The 17,694-nt window shown below is 39.5% G+C and overlaps 1 protein-coding gene across 1 annotated transcript; it reads right to left on the bottom strand.

Annotated features, from left to right (window-relative positions):
- Positions 1–25: 25 nt before the first annotated feature.
- Positions 26–17,370, bottom strand: LOC136695040 (scavenger receptor cysteine-rich type 1 protein M130-like). The gene is made up of 19 exons (XM_066668858.1): positions 17,313–17,370; positions 16,393–16,698; positions 15,764–16,069; positions 15,331–15,645; positions 14,891–15,214; positions 14,394–14,711; positions 13,872–14,168; positions 13,628–13,699; positions 13,245–13,559; positions 12,750–12,809; positions 12,501–12,656; positions 12,122–12,217; positions 9,394–9,456; positions 8,820–8,885; positions 8,642–8,710; positions 8,367–8,429; positions 8,207–8,266; positions 8,038–8,100; positions 26–69 (listed from the first exon to the last, which is right to left on the bottom strand). The coding sequence occupies exons 1-19, from the start codon at positions 17,368–17,370 to the stop codon at positions 26–28; spliced, it is 3,051 nt and encodes a 1,016-aa protein (XP_066524955.1).
- Positions 17,371–17,694: the final 324 nt, after the last annotated feature.

Here is a 17,694-nt window from a genome sequence, read left to right as displayed (position 1 = left end):
TCCCTCTGACCTGCACACAGTCCACTCAACTCAGCAGCAGAACAAACTTCACCTCCTCTCCCCCAGAGACTGAAGAATATCAGAGAGAGGTAGAAGGAGAGAGAGAGTGAGAGAGTGAGGGAGTGCTCCTCACAGCCGCCAATCACACTCACTATGACCTTATTAGAAAGAGAAGAGGAAATCATCAAACACGGTCAGTGACAAATCAGAGGAGGCATTTTCTTCTTTCTCCATATTTATCAAAAGTGTGTGATGCTGAAGAACAGAAAGAGAGAGAGAGACAGAGAGTGAGAGAGAGAGAGAAAGAGAGAGAGAGAGAGAGAGAGAGAGAGAGAGATAGTGTGTGTGTGTGTGTGTGTGTGTGTGTGTGTGTGTGTGTTTGGTAAGAAAGACACCTAGTAGGAGACTGAGTTCAGAGAGAGGAAACACTCCAGTGGAGAAGAGATTTAATGCTGCACCTGCACACAACTGATATACCCACTGATAAACACACACACAGAAATCAACATTTCATAAGTGATCAGAGTTAGAAAACAGGTAAATAGTATTCATGAATTAGAAACAATTAGAAAACAAAAACTAATTAAAAGATATTGCTGTTCTTGTTTGAAGGTAGAAAGCACATTTTTATGAAATAATGAAAAATCATAATTAATCCAGAAAACTTGAATATAATTAAAATTATACCTTTAATCTCTAGTCATTCAACTTTTTTAATCACAAGCCTTTAACTGTTTACTCCTGAAAAATTATCCCTATTCAGCTCTTACAGAAAGTTTGATCAGTGCACTACATTCTTCTCCACACGATGGCAGCAGAGGATTAATAAAGTCTGAAAAGAGGCACTGATACAAATATGGCTATAAATTTGTGGACATCCACCAGTGGCGGATGCTGGTCTTTCAAGGAGGGGAAGCTCAATTTCGGCCTACCTCATAAAATGTGTCGGTTTATTTATACGTAAATTCTACCCCCCGTTCTTTTTTAAGAAAATGATCTGTGACCCTGTCGTACCAACATCGCTTTTTTTCCAGGGACTTGACTAGTGTCCTCTCAATGGCCAGCAGAGCTAGGCTTAAACGGCCTTGGCCCATGTGAAGTGTGTCTGCCTGTGAGTGCTTTGTGACGGTGGAGGGGCTCAGCAGCACCCGCTGGACAGAAACTGCGATAGAAGTCAGAAAGTGTGATAGAAGTCAGTCTCCAAACACAAGCAGCTACAAAAAACACACCAGAAATAGAAGCTCGATTTGTCACTAGTCGTTTTTAACAAAGAAAATGCAGCTAAGAGGATTAAGAAAGTCTGGTTCAACTCAGAACAGAATGAAAATGTAATGCTCCCACGGATCTTTACACCAAAGGGTCGCTGATTCGCTCATTTCACTGTCAATCAAAAAGGGATCCAGCCTCAGACAGATCATCCAATCATCATGCAGAAGCTGAGCTCCCGGGCCAGCCGAGGCCAGCCCACTGCCCCATAGACCCCCAGAGACGCTGAGCGTTTCGCTGCACTCTGTGCAGCGTCTCTGTGGACGCTTAAAGCACTGTAAGAATGATTGAGAGGAAAGCCGCGTCTTTACCAGTGATAAGAAGCTGATTCTGAACAAAAGTTGAGCGCGTTGTAGTGCATATTTATTCAATGACATGTACACAACAGTATATATTTGATCACTTATTTTTTGACATTTTAGGGGAAGCTGAGCTTCCCTTGCAGTCTTAGAGCAATCGCCTCTGACATCCACTTATCCTATATTTCTTTTACTGTTAAGGGTTTTTATTTGGCAGTGTGGAGCTTGTACACAAACTTCCTGCAGTAATAGCTTGAACATTCCTGGGAAGATTTTATGGCACTCAGCCTTGTATAACATGACATGCCAGTGGTTTTAAAAATATTATTTAAATCAAAGCAGCATTTCCTATAACAATGTGTCCTGAACAAGATTAATTTGAAAAATAGTGCCTGTGCAAAACTTTATTTCTCAGTTGACAGACACACATCTTTGCCTTTGTCTGGATTTTGCTCTGCTCCTCCTTTCTATGTTTCTAGTTGTCTCTCTTGTTTTTTTGTTTATAGTTCTCTTTGTACCTCAGTCTCATGTCTTTGTCCTTAGCCATGTCCCTTCCTCTCAGGTGATTCTCTTGTCCCTCTCTTAGCCACACCTCTTTCCTTAGGTGACTTCCAAAGATGTTCCTCGTTCTGTTTAGTTTTATAAGCCCTACCTTAGGCTTAGTTGGTGTCTGCCATTGTTTTGTATTGTTTTGTGTTGAGTTGCATTTCTCTAGTGTCCTTAATCTTTCTCTTGGTCAGTTACCCGTGTGTCTTGTTATATATTATGTTACATTGTTTGGGTGGTTTTTTAGGTTTCTTGCATTGTTAGTATATTGTAGAGAAATGATACCTACAGTACTGGAGAGACCAGTGAAGAGTTTAGGTAGATGGTACAGTGCAGCGCTAAACGATACAGAATACGTTTTGGGGGCTAAAAGCTGAACTGGTGAAGGCTGTTAATAGCATTGATAGATCGTATATGGCAGGGAAGTTGAAATTTTGTCTGCAGTTTGGCTTACTGTCTCATATTAGGTATAAACTGACAGTTTATGATGTTTGAATCACATAAGAGGAGAGGATGGAAAGGGTTATTAACAAGGCCATAAGGAAGTGGCTAGGGGGCCGCAGTGTTTAAGTAGCATGGCATGGTATGGGAGAGGGGTACTGGAGTTACCACTCACAAGCTTAGTTGAGGATTTTAAATGTGCAAAGGTGAGTCGTGAGATGACGTTGTCAGGATCAGTAGTAAAAGCAGCAGCACCAATCACAAAAACAGGAAAGAAAGTAGGATCTGAAAGTGGCCGTGCAGGTAGCTAGGAGCTCATTAGAACTAAGGGATGTGATTGGCCAAGTATAATGCGGAAGAGCAGCCTTTGGGTGAGGTGATTTGTGGAAAGCTTTTAGTAAGGCCACATCACCAGAGAGAAGGCAAATGTTGACTGTTTTTTTTTTTTTTTTTTTTTTTTTTGCGAAGAGGATGAGGAGACATGGTGTGCAACAGCAGCATTGCAGGCAAAACAAGGCCAGTGGTTTCGATGGGAGAATCTAGAGAAGTAGACATGGTGCTCTACTCTGAAGTAAACGGATAGTTTATTTCATAGAGTTAACAGTTCCATTTGAGGATGCAGTAAATGAAGCATTCAAAAGGAAGAAGCTGAAGTACGCAGACTTGGTAGGTGAGGTGAGGGAACACGGGTGGCAGGCACATCTAAGACTGGTGTTAGAGGATTTGTAGGCAAATTGGCCACATCTCTGCTTGTGCAGTTCGGCATCAGGGGCGCACGCTTCACTCAACTTGAACAGAGAGAAAGCAGTAGCATACGGAGAGGAATTAGTGCCAAACTGAAAAGCAATGACTGACACAGGACAATGTGAAATGCAATTCACACACGTCACTGCTTTTCCAAACTAACATGAAGAACACGTACCAAAATTAAAAGCAAAACAGATTACATTTTTTTCACGTAGCCTGACCTCTTTACTGAAAAACTATGCACAAGGATTTGCATTTTAAAAATGATATGCTGAATGTGTCAGAATTGAATACAATCATCTCAAAGTGTAATCAGTGCACAACTGCATTGCTATAATTAAACAGCATCAGTTTTGTTCACTTATTTACTGTAATGTAGTGATATATACAGTATCTTTTAGGCTGATAAGTTGGCTAATTAATAAACAAACTAAAGGCAAGACACAGCAAGTTTATTTATATAGCACCTATCATACACAAGGGCAATTCAAAGTGTTTTACAGAGTGAAGAGAAACAGTTAATATTCAGTTAAAAAAGAGCAAGAATAAAAAAAAATCATAAAAGGTATTTCACACTATTAAAATGTGCAATAAAAGAAAATACAATTAAAATTATTCAAACAATTAAAATGATACAATAAACGAAGTTTCTGCAGTTTCAATCCCATCAGTTTTAACCAACAGCATCGCAGTTTCCGCATTCTTTTGAAAGATCTGTAAAGATGAGTGGCTGCAGTGGAAAAGGATTTACAAGTAACTCCTGTTGTTTATTGGCTTAATAAAATGTGATGACACTTAAAGGCTAGCATCTGATTGGCTGCAGTCAAAAATCATTGACAGGTGCCCTGCCTACTGACCACACCTACTTGTGCTCCAGGTTACATCATTACATATATGTGGGCACAGCTAATTACACTGGTCATATGTGTTACAGGGAGGTAGGACTCGAATAGAGAACATGATTTAAACCTTTCTGTGCCTTTAGGTTAATGAGACGTTGACAGATCTGGGTTTTTTGTTTGTTTGTTTTGTTTTGGGTTTTTTAGAGGGAATCAAATTATTTGTGGGGACAATTCAATAATCGCTGGATATTGGTGAGAACACATCACCTCCATCCATGCCCCTGTTCAAAGGACACATTAATAGGTTGATTACATCCTAGCAGTGCTATTATGCTGTCCAATTTTCAAGACTCCTTTTGTATGTGGGTAACAAATGTGTCCAGGACAGGTTGAATTCTGGATGGCTGAATCAGAACAAGCAAGAAAACCAATATGCATAAACAACTGCAATAGAAACATTTGCCAGTTTCTTTTACTTTTACCACATTTTTCTTTTTTTAATTGTCTTTCTCGTGTATGTGTATCAGAAAGGTTTTTCTTTTGTCTGTCGCTCTCTGCTGCGCTGATTGGATGTGTTGGTGGCTTACGTCACCCGCCCTGCTCATTGGGACTTGTAGTTCTTCTTGGCTCTGGGGAGTCCTGATTTTCCGTTAAAGACAAAAACAAAATGCATGATGCAGCACTAAGTACTAATTCTGTACTTCAAGCACATTCAACTCGAAATAAACAATGAATCAATACATAGCAGTATTTAAGTTTAAAAGTTTAAAAAGTTTACGTCAATTAATTTGGTTATCTTGCCGCATGGACGTTGTTAGGACTGTTGTAGCCCCCCCAATTCTTTCATTTTAAACAACGGTTCTGTCTCCAGTTAGCTGCTGACTATCAGTCTGTATTGCTTTATTGACAGAATATATACACGTTGTATATATTGACCGTAAACTACAGAATTGTTCCCAATTCGGACACTAAAAACGCGTTATGGGTTACCGATACGGGACGCGTTTTTTTTTCTAAACAGAGAACATGATTTTCATTGGTCGTTACCTTTTATTTATCCAATCATTTATTTATTTTATTTATCCATTTTATAGCATTAGGTGTGTAGCGAGTAAATTAAGCGACAGAGCACGAAAAGTAAAACTTCCCCAACCCCCTACTGGGGTCAAGCAATTCACGCTTCAAATCTGAATGCCCATAAAGGCATTACTGTTTTTCATTGCGTAGAACATCACATCCACAAGTCGGTAAATTTAGGTTTATATTGGATATTCAGTGGATAATCAGGTTGCGCCCCTGACGGCAGCTGATGGAAATTGTGACCCTCTATATGCCAAAGCTATGAAGTAGCGCACTCTAGGGTCACAGAATTTGGTGTAACACCGGAATGGCTGCAGGGCGCCAAAGACGCTAAGGTACCGTCGACAAAGTGCGGAACCTATTTAAAAACGTAAACTATGCACATAGATGAGCAGCGAGCTAGTGATACTTATAAAGACTCAAAATATAACGTATAACAAACGGGAGGAACGGGAGGACAACTACTTTTAGATCTATATGCCATTTGAATGTCTGAGACTATCAATTAATTTTATGAAGAAAAATTATTTTAAATTGAACAGAGGCACATTTAACGAAATAAAAGTTGTGGTATTTTGGTAAGGTATATCTCCATGAACCAAATTTATTTAATTTTTTTTATTATTATTTGTAAGTAATATGGATGCTTGACAGTAACAGTTTATTTGCTATAAATGCACTACATTTATATGTTTACAATGTGTACATTGCTTTAAACTAAATATTCTTATGTATAAATAAATAAAATTGAGAAGGTTTTTAAGGTTGGCTATTGGTGTGTACCTCCCATTTGTTGTACGTTGTTTTGAGTCTTTATAAGTATCACTAGTTCATTGTTTTAAATAGGTTCCGCACTTTGCTGATGGTCCCTTAGCGTCTTGGGCGCCCGGGGCAGCCATTACGGATATTTTCAGTAAATGTATTCCATGAAATGGAAACATTTGGTAATTGGCAAATTATAATAACTGTAAGGGGTGACACAGCAGGTAGTGTCACAGTCACATAGCTTCAGAGACCTGGAGGTTGTGGGTTCGCTTCCCGCTCTGGGTGACTGTCTGTGAGGAGTTGGTGTGTTCTCCCCGTGTCCGCGTGGGTTTCCTCCGGGTGCTCCGTTTTCCTCCCACAGTCCAAAAACACACGTTGGTAGGTGGATTGCCGACTCAAAAAGTGTCCGTAGGTGTGAGTGAATGTGTATCTGTGTGTGTGTGTTGCCCTGTGAAGGACTGGCGCCCCCTCCAGGGTGTATTCCTGCCTTGCGCCCAATGATTCCAGGTAGGCTCTGAACCCACCGCGACCCTGAACTGGATAAGGGTTACAGATAATGAATGAATGAATAATAACTGTAGTTTGTTCTCTGATCCTCGACGATTAAGAAAATGAAGTTTTAGAGATTTTAGGACGTTGCTTGTGAGCAGGGGAGGGGCAAAACCCAAATATCCGCTGAATATCCAATAAAAACTTAACTTTACCGACCTTGTAGCACGTTGTATTTTTTTTAACACAGGCATAATTATGAAAACCGTGAAACATTACGTCTTTATTTTAAGCCTTGAATGATCATTGTGTAGAAGCCATCTATTGTTAAATTGTTATAGCACAAACCTCTCAACATCACTATGACATTTGCCTCTGAAGTCTGTTCTGCTGGTAACTTAATAAATGGAAAGTATGCAGGTGAAAGGAACCTGTAAAGCCTTGTCTCTCATAAGGGAAGGTAGATACATACACACTCACAATTCATAAAGATGATTATTGGAAATAGTTTTATAATAAAACAAGTTCAATAATGGCAAACTGTTTTCAATGCACGAAGACATTGTCGAGAAATAACAGGTCAGAATTTTAGAAATGATTGAAGATTCACAATAAATTGATAAAAAAAATTTATATATATATATAAACTATATTCTTATTATATCCAATACTGGCCAACACCCCAGGAAAAAAGTGGAGCACACATTTTCTAAAGATGATTTTTAAAAAATGTCTGAAGAGGTTTGAATGTAATGAAGAAAAACACTAGGTGTTGTCACTCAGTCACATGATTCATCTCTGTCTGAGGCTCCTTCTTCACATCTTTAGTCTGTAAAATCAATATATTTATCACCAATAACTCAAGTACACTATAGTCCAACAAAATCTGAGCTCAAGATGTTCATTAACGTCAATCTGAATCCAAATGTGATGTTTTAAACTTAATTATTCCATATTCCTGGTCATACCAGCCATGATTAATTTTATATTTAATACATAAGGAATACATTCCTGTAATCATCATTATAATGAATGTAGTGACATCTGCTAATTAATATTAATCAATAATAATAAACATGAAATTTCTCCTCCCACGGCATCAACACCTTTCATCATTGACTAAAAACACTAAGCTCACTCAGAGACCGATATGGCGTTTAACAGAATTACACCATGGTATAGAAGAAAAAGATGCTGATTTGACACTGATTTTACAGTCTCACATAATATATCTGCTGTTAGCTTTTGATTATTTATTAAATATATATAAAGTTTTTTTAATGTGTATAAGATACTACAGTGAAAAGAGTGAATCCTGATTTATTTTAACCCAAGAGATTCTCCTCACATGGAATTGCATTGTCTATACACCTGTGCTTTTGTATTTAATGTATGACACCTGATTTTATTATTTTTTCTTAACATCTGCATGGTTTCTGAAACCAGATTCATCATGTTTAGAACACAAACAGATGTAGAGAATTGATTATTTCCAGTTCTGCTAAAATAGCTAACACAAACTGTGCTCACAGTGTGCAAGTAAAATAAGACCAGACACTTACCTTTTTGTTCTCTTACATCCTGTCCAGCAGTGATTACATCATCGTAGCTTTCTGCTGTGTCCACTACAACAACACAGAGATCAATGATAACGATGAGAACTAAACTCGATATTTTAACTGTATTGAAGCTTCACTTTAACATTATTTATGAACATGAAGGAAACATTACTGTCGATGTTGGAGCTTGGTTCAGTGGGAACAGCATCATCATAGTCCTCTGTTACATCTTCTGTCCAAATGTAGAGATAAATATCATTAAATCAGCCTCAGTATCATCAGGGACTGTGTTCATGTTGGAGATTACAGTGTTGCTCCATTACAAGTCCTACCTGCTCCTTCAGCTGAGTTCAGATCAGCACTGATGATGTCATCATAACTCTCTGATACATCCTCTGCACCAAAACCGAGACATTTAGAGTAGAAAATCACATTGTGAACCTCTGGAGCATGCATCACCAATCTTAACCACATAAGGCCGTTATGGCCGCATGTTTTCATTCCAATTAAGCAGGATATTATACTTGAGTCTAATTACTTTGAAGAACATATGACCTTTTAATCTCTGCTTTATTTCTACTGCATTTTAAACTAAAAACAAACATACCAGCTGCACTATCAGAGATTTGTCCAGCAGTGATGACATCATCATAGTTGTCTGCTGTGTTTTCTTTTGCTGGTACACCAAAATAAAATTGACTTTACAAACAGTGCATTCATCATAGTTTTACACTGTCATTTATCATAAAGATAATATCAGAGGATTCATTAATAAAGGGACCCACCTATCAGGCCACTGGTAGGGGTGACATCATCATAATATTCTGTCTTTACTCCAGTCACAGACTTTGCTGCAAAAAAAAAGATCAATATTTTTCTCTCATTCAGAGTGGCTTTAAAGCACAATATAAATAGAAACTAAGAACCAGAAATTCAAGTTTGTTCAGTGTTATTTACTCTCTCTATTTTTTTTTTTAGTAATTTAAAAGAGGGGCGGCACGGTGGTGCAACAAGTAGTGTCGCAGTCACACAGCTCCAGAGACCTGGAGGTTGTGGGTTTGTTTCCGGCTCCAGGTGACTGTCTGTGAGGAGTTGATGTGTTCTACCCGTGTCCGCGTGGGTTTCCTCCGGGTGCTCCGGTTTCCTGCCACAATCCACACGTTGGTAGGTGGATTGGCGACTCAAAAATGTATGTGTGAGTGTGTGTGTTGCCCTGTGAAGGACTGGTGGCCCCTCCAGGGTGTGTTCCCGCCTTGCGCCCAGTGATTCCGGGTAGACTCTGGACCCACCGCGACCCTGAACTGGATAAGCGGTTTCAGACAATGAATCTTTTTAAAAAGAGATGCCTGAAACTCTCACCTGAGAGAAGCTCTTCATCCACATCCTCATATCCCGAATGCTGTGTTTCAGAGTGGATACTTCCTGTGTAGAGAAGACAGAGCAGTCATTAAACATGTTCAGAATCACCTTCCAGAGTCAAACCTCTGAGAACTGGGTTTGTTTACATTGTTCATTAAAATATTTTTTTCTAAAACCTGAGCATATATATATATACATTAAAACTGAAGGAAGGGTTCTGTGCATTGTGAAAGGGTTATGATTGATGGAGAATGTGCTTTAGATGGTTCTATATAAAATAATTGAGAAAAGTGTTCTATAATCGCACCAAAAATGGTTCCTCTATTTTCACAAGCTTTGATATTGTAACAATAGAGGATCCATTTTTGGTGCAATATAGATCCATGTACCTTTTGTTATTTGTTTTTCTGTTTGTTTTTCTGAACGACCCATTTCCAGAGAATGATCCATTTCCCAGTGATGGACCTTTCTGTGGCTGTGCTCAAGTCACATTCACTTTCCTTCTGTTCACAGAGCTGCTGTGTTTTAAAGAGGACATTGCCAGTGTGATGGGCCATTCTTAAACTGCTCCCACAAAGTTAGGAACATGAAATTGTCTGAAAACTCTCTTGGGATGCTGAAGCATTAAGAGTTCCTTTTACATGAACTAAGGGGCCAAACCCAACTCCTGAAAAACAGCCCCACACCATAATCCCCTCTTCACCAAGCTTTACACTTGGCACAATGCAGTCAGAGAAGTTCCGTTCTCCTAGCAACAGCAAAGAGGCTTGGATGCAGCTGCTCTGACAAGGAAACCTATTTCATGATGCTCTCTATGCACTCTTCCTGAGCTAATCTGAAGACCACATGAAATTTGGAGGTCTGTAGCGATTGACTCTGCAGAAACTGAAGTTGGTGATCTCTGCACACTATCTGTCTCAGCATCCACTGACCCTGCTCTGTCATTTTACATGGGCTACCACTTTGTGGCTGAATTGCTGTCATTTCCAAGCGCTTTCTACTTTGTTATAATATTTGGTAATTCAGTCATCAACTTGATTACTCAGTCATTTAATGTCATTCTGTCAAACCTTCAATTACTTGATCACTCTGTCACACTAATGCACTCAAATCAATAGATCGGTTGGTCTCACAATTATGACATGTTCACACACTTTGTTCACATATCTGGTGAATCAATAAGTTGGTCACTGACATGGAAAATTAGTCAGTGGATAGTTATTCAGTTAATTTGTAACTACCATATCAGGTCATTATCATTCACTCACATAATATCATGCTCATTTGGTCACTATTGAGCCATCTCTTTTTAGCCAACTGTTTACTCACTCATTTCGACCCTCACATGCCTAGCCTCTCACTCGGTAAGATGGTCATTTTGTCACTAACTCAGTCACTTGATCATTCTTGGTTTGCTAGTCACTAAGTCAGAAAATAATTGCTCAAGTGACATTTGAGCACTCAGTCACTTGGGCACTCATTTGGTCCCTTGTTCAAGTTATAGATCACTTGCTCATTTAAGTGGTCACAGTGATGATGGTCATTTATTCACTCACTTGGTTATTCATTCAGTTGCTCACTTAATCACTTGGTTGCTCATTTAGTCACTTAACGACTGTTTCACTCCCTCAGTCAGTCACTTAATCACTCATTCACTTGCTCAATTGATCATTCAAAGACTTGGTCACATACCTGGCGACATAATCATTTGGTCACTCACTCATCACTTGGTCTGTCACTTAATCAATGAGACATTTGCTCAGTCAACTGGTCATTCATTTATTCACTCATTCACTCACTCAGAAAACTGATCAGTCACTTTGTCACATATTCCCTTCAGTCACTGACCACTCACTTTGTCATTTAGTTGTTGAGTGGGTCACTGACTTGGCCAATCATTCATCAAGCAGTCACTCATTCATTCAGCCACTTGTTCTCTAGGTCAGTTTTCACTTTGTTATCTGGTCACTTACTCAACACTCTGTTACTGCTTCACTTGCTCACCTCGATAATCACTCATTTAGTCACTCTCTGTCTCAGTCACAAATTCATTATTTTACACATTTGTTGTGTCACTTCACTCTTTTATGCTCTTTCTCAATCAATTACTCTGTCCCTAACTTGATAATTTACTTATTTAATTTAGTCACTCAAATATATTGTCAATTGTTCACTCATTCATTTACTCACACTACCACTGATTCACTAAATAAAATTTGAAAACTCTCTTTCTCTGTTCCCCACTTGTTCCCTTACTAAATATATCACTTCACATGTTCACTTAATCACTGGCAAGCTCACGCACGCTTCCTCTCTCTTACACTCTCTCTCTCTCTCTCTCTCTCTCTCTCTCTCTCTCTCTCTCTCTCTCTCTCACTCTCTCTCTCTCAAACACCTGCAGCTGTGTGGTTTCAGCTTGAAACGGAAGCTTTACAGGAATTATACGGTTTAACGTGAGCTCTTGGATTATTATCAGCAGATTTGAGCTGTGTACATCTACTTTATGTCATTTATCTACTTTATTACTAATATATATATATATATATATATATATATATATATATATATATATATATATATATATATATATATATATATATAATAAGGAAGTTTTAGGAAAGAACACAATATAAGATTTAACTCCCCCCAGTGAAGAGATTAAACATTGTGGGGTTCTGAGTTCTCAAATTTAATAAAATTAGTGTATATCACTCCATATTACACTGACCTCTTTGAGTGGAATTGATACTTTTAGTCTTGTATTTGTGGTCAATTTCCTCATACACTGCCTCATTCAGAGTCTTACGCCTTCTTTTAGAGAGCACTGAGAGAGAGAGAGAGAGAGAGAAAGAGAGAGAGATGTAGAGAGAGTTCATGTTCAAGTTTATGTTCTGGTCAAGTTAATATATATATTTTTAATATAATGTTATATATTAGAACATGTGATTGAACAGAGAGAGAGAGAGTGAGAGAGAGAGAGAGAGAGAGAGAGAGAGAGAGAGAGAAGCATAGAGGCATTTCAGTAGAAGAGAAGACTGATGATAGACTGGAAGATTTTTTAGAGATTGTAGAGAAAGTGGACTGTAGATGATTTCTGAATCTCCTACCTCTCCTGAGCACTCTGTTCTGATAAAACAGCACAAACAGAAGCACTAAGGCCAGGAAGAGAATGGCTCCCAGCACCAGGAGAGACACTGGATAAATTAATGTAACATCAGGTGAAGAAGCTTTCAAAGGGCTGTTTGTTGTCCCTGACTGACCAACTGGAAATAAAGATACAGAAAAGAAACTGTGTTCAACAATAACAAGCTTATTCAGAAACAATTAATAAATGACCTAAGATACAAAAGCCGTACCTGTGGTGATGGAGGTGATGATTGTTGTGGTGAATGCAGTAGTGACAGGCACCGATATGTCTATAAATACAAAAAGCAAAACATTCATTGTCTGGGATCCAGAGCCTACCTGTAATCACACCCTGGAGGGGGCGCCAGTCCTTCTCAGGGCGACACATACTCACACATTCACTCACTAGAGAACACTAGGGGCACAGTGAACACATACAACCAGAGCAGGGGGCTGTCAACCACCTGAGAAGCAGTTTGGGGTTAGGTGCCTTGCTCCAGGCACGTCAGCAGTAAATAAATTTTTCCTTGCTGGTCCCAGGAATTAAACTAAAGGAATTAAATTAAAATCCGGCCTCAAGCTCACTTCTCTAACCTCAAGGCCACGGTTGTCATCCCACACCACACTGATTCAATCAACTCACTTTTAAATGCAGCTTTATTAAAACAGGAGTAAAATAGTTGTGATTAAATAAAAACCTCCAAAACCTGGTGGTATCCCCTGACCTTCACAGGTGACTCCAGCGTCCTGTCTGTGGGAGCAGTCAGTGTGGTTCTTCAGGGAATGAGGACAGTCCCACAGGTGAATCTCATTCCCGCTACAGTTCACTCTGTTCAGCCAGATAGTCCCATTACCAGCTCCAAAGACAGCACTCCCATCAGCCCTCAGCACCGGACCACAGCCCAGCTGTCTGCAGACCACCTGAGCGCCCCTGATGTCCCACAGATCATCACAGACTGTACCCCACTGAGAGTTATGATACACCTCCAGTCTCCCAGAGCAGCTTCCATGTCTCCCACTTAGTCTGAGAGGCAGGTGCTCTATTCACACACAGAACACATAAGAAACAGAAACACTGACAATGCACAATAAGAAGAAGAGTTCTTACTTGAGCATGTTCTCTGATAGGGAGAGGAGGAACATTTCAAACGGCTTTGCTGCACAAGAGGCTTCTCATTTTCTATGAAGAAAATTAACACACATTTTGAACTCATTTTAAATAGCTATTTTTTGGCTTTTAAAAATTTTACTCCAAAAATACACATTTAGATTACACATTCTGACACAAAAAAAAAAAAAAAGATATTTCTACACTATAATGTCAGCATAAAAGTTCATTATAAGCTGTTTACCTGAGCACTTAATGTGAGCCACATCACTGCACTTGTATTTTCCCCAGGAGGAAGACGGACAGTTCCACAGAGTGGAGTCATGTTTCCTACATTTTAGATCGTCCAGCCAGTCAGGAGCTGACTCCACTCTTGCTTTTGCTTGGTTCTGAGTCCCACTTCTTCCACAGTTCAGTTCCTGACAGATTAAACTCGCTGTTTCTTCATCTATTCCACTGTCACACACATTCCCCCAGGTTCCATTGTAGTACACTTCCAGATTCCCCTCACAGCCCTCAGTGAGTCTGATCTCTTTAAACTCTGGTGGGAGAAGAATGACTTAAACTGGGTCTAGTTTTACAATTTAAATAAAATATTTTAAAGTAAGAATTTTCATTTGTTCATTTATCCATTAATTAAACAGTATATTAAACTATGTTTAAAACTATAAATCATAATATTTGTTACAAAAAAAAAAATAAAAATAAAAAGTTTATTAAACATCTCTTTCTTGTATAAACGTTAACTTTATTGATTTCACTTTACCTGAGCACACGACCCCTACGTCCTCCTTGTGTCCACATTCATCCTCTTCACACAGCTGATATCTGCAGTTCCACAGGGACGTCTCATTCCCCTCACACTGCACCTCATTCAGCCATATGGGTCCAGTTCCAGGTCCAAACTGGGCTGGTACCGGGGCACTGAGGGCCACTCCACACTGCAGCTGTCTGCACACCACCTGCACATCCTCAATATCCCACAAGTCACCACACACTGTCCCCCATGATCCACTGTGAAAAACCTCCAGCCTTCCTGCACAGTCTCCTCCAGAACCAACCAGTCTGATGGAGTTAAACGTACCTACACACACACACACACACACACACACACACACACACACACACACACACACACACACACACACACACACACTTAAGACTGAGAATTGGCTCATTTAAGGGTAATAACGTTGTAAATAAAATGTAACACATAGAAATGTTACTAACTATTATATATCAGATACATGTCAGTGATTTTACCAGAGCATGTGATGGAGAGCTGTTCCCTGGAGCTGCAGTTTACTGCCTTTGCACTGCTGCAGTTCCTCAGATGAGTTTCACTCCCAGAACATTTAAATCCTCTCACACACAAGTGTGTGTGTTGTGGTCTGGATGGAGAGACACTGGAGAAGTTGAGCACAGAGCCACAGCCCAGCTGTCTGCAGACCACAGAGGCCTCAGACACACTCCAGGACTCAAACACAACTCTTCTCCAGTCCTGCATGAAGTACACCTCCCCCTCCCCCTCACACTCTCTTCCTCCAGACAACCGCACTCGCCCCTCATACAACGCCAGAGAAGAATCTGAAGGAGATCAATATCAAAATGTTTTTAGATTTTTTCAAATTCAATGAGATGCTCCAAATTTAAGAGCTTCACATGTTCAGATGTACATTCTGTACACGATTCAGAGAACTCACTGCTGCAGATGACTCCAGCGTCCTGTTTGTGAGAGACTGCAGTTCGACTCCATGATGAAATGGGACACTGTGACAGGTGTGTTTCATTCCCCTGACAATCAAACACATCAGCCCAGATCTGACCACTCCCCTCCCCAAACCAGTCTGACTCCAACACAGCCACAGCAGTCCCACACTTCAGCTGACCACAGAGGACACTGGCAGCTCTCATATCCCAGCTTCCATCACACACTGTGCCCCACTCACTGAGGTACTGGATCTCCACTCGACCAGAACATGAGTCAGAGCCGTTCTCCAGACGAGCTCCTGTGTGACCTGAACACAGAGGAGAGAGATTAGTTATTCATGATCAGTTTGTGGCAAACACAATTCATCACTTATATAATCTGAAATATACACATATACTCAAATATACTGAATACTGATACTTAACCAGTGCATTTCAGTCCCACACCATGGGTGCAGTCATGTTTGCTTGTGGGTGTTTTATTACAGGAGGAAATCTGAGACTCGTCTCCTCTGCACTGAAGCTCCTCTGACCACACCTGGTCCTCCCCTCTGCCAAAAGCAGCTGCTCCCAGCACCTCCACAGGACGCCCACAGCCCAGCTCTCTACACACAACCTCTGCATCCTGCTGATCAAATCCAGCATCACACACTGTGGACCATTTGTTCCTATTGGCCATTTCAAGTCTTCCAGAGCATTGGTGAGGACCAGCTGTAAGTCTGGGTTTGTCACCTATTTATTTGAAATTTAATAACACCACAAAAATTAAACATCAATAAAACTTTGTATGTGTGTGAAAATATGTTAAAAATATGTCACATATGTATGTTTTTGAGATTTTTTTTCTTTTAATTTTATTTTGAGAATTCTGTAAAAGGCAATTTACTGAACTGACAAACCACCTTCAGAGATAATGAAAATTAAATGATTCCTCAACGTAAAAGTCTCAAAAGAAGGTATAAGGTATTAAAAGGCAAACAAACAAACAAAAATGTCTACTATTAACAGTATAATGGATATTAAGTTTTGAATATTAAAATAAAACAACTACTAACCTGAACAGACGACTCCAGCAGTTGCCACACCACAGAATTTAGAAGTAGTTTCTTGAAAACATGTCAAAATTGAGGATTCTGTTCCTCTACAATCAGGATACCCTGACATCACAGTTCCTGATCCAGTTTCAAAATTGGTAATGCTTAGAGCATTCATACAGCCCAGTTCTCTACACACCACTTCAGCATCATTCACATCCCACCCATAAATACACACTCCTTTCCAATTTCCATAAAAAAATAAATCATTATAAATCTCCACTCTCCCAGCACAGCGACTGCCACCATCCACCAACCTCACACTGTCTGAACAACAGAGAGAGAGAGAGAGAGAGAGAGAGAGAGAGAGAGAGAGAGAGAGAGTTCACATTTAAGTTTTTAAATATAATGTTATATATTAGAACACATGGTTGAAACCTAAAGAACATAAAGTGGAATTACATGTTATAATATACATTTTAATATAGTGTCTTTCCAGTTCAAATAAATAACCCTAACTTTCATAATATATCATAACACATAAGACTAAGAGACATGAGTTTCAGACTTATGCAGGTAGCATTGTAGGCAAATGTTAGAGCATTCCTGAACAAGTTACATGTTTTGTTGAATTTCTAATTACGTGTACATTCTGAACAGAGACAAGTAGTTCGGCAATAGTTTTTTTTTTTTTTTTTTTGCATAATTTACCATACAAAATACAATATGTGCCATGTTCCCACATTAGGGCAACCTATGTATTGTATGATTTCACAAAATGCATAACTCTAAAAGACACATAGGCAGCATGTGCAGAAAAATGCTAAATGTAAGACTCTTCTCATTGAACAATAGGATGAATTTAACTTGTATTTGCTGAGAAATAAAATATAAAACATGGAAATTTACTTCTGGATTTTAAAGCCATAGGGTGTACTTACCAGCGGTGGTGAGTCTGATGGTGCAAAACAGGAGAATGAGAGTCACACAGCTGTCCATCTCCTGACCTGCACACAGCAGCAGAACAAACCTCACATTTATTCCACCAGAGAGACTGAAGAAACTGAGAGAAGGAGAGAGAGAGAGAGAGAGAGAGAGAGAGAGAGAGAGAGAGAGAGAGAGAGAGGACAAAGAGCTCCCCAAAGCCGCCAATCACACTCACTGTGACCTTATTAGAAAGGGAAAAGGAAATCATCAAACATTTACAGCGACAAATCAGAGACGATTTGTTCTTCTTTCTCCATATTTATCAAGAGCGTGGCGCTGAAGAACAGAACTCCACCTCCGTCTCTAGATGAGATACACTCTGAGCAGCTTGGTGAG

The sequence above is a fragment of the Hoplias malabaricus genome, chromosome 4 (genome assembly GCF_029633855.1).
Source record: "Hoplias malabaricus isolate fHopMal1 chromosome 4, fHopMal1.hap1, whole genome shotgun sequence".
Lineage (NCBI taxonomy): Eukaryota > Metazoa > Chordata > Actinopteri > Characiformes > Erythrinidae > Hoplias > Hoplias malabaricus.
This window is presented reverse-complemented; position numbering and strand designations above follow the sequence as displayed.

What these genes read in the sequence shown, in the direction of transcription:
- LOC136695040 (XM_066668858.1), bottom strand. Translation starts at nt 17,370, where the DNA reads ATGGACAGCTGTGTGACTCTCATTCTCCTGTTTTGCACCATCAGACTC. An exon ending in TGCTGGAGTCGTCTGTTCAG is followed by an intron (nt 16,070 to 16,392) that starts GTTAGTAGTTGT and finishes TCAAATAAATAG; the next exon opens with GTGACAAACCCAGACTTACA. An exon ending in TATCAATTCCACTCAAAGAG is followed by an intron (nt 9,457 to 12,121) that starts GTCAGTGTAATA and finishes TTCTCTACACAG; the next exon opens with GAAGTATCCACTCTGAAACA.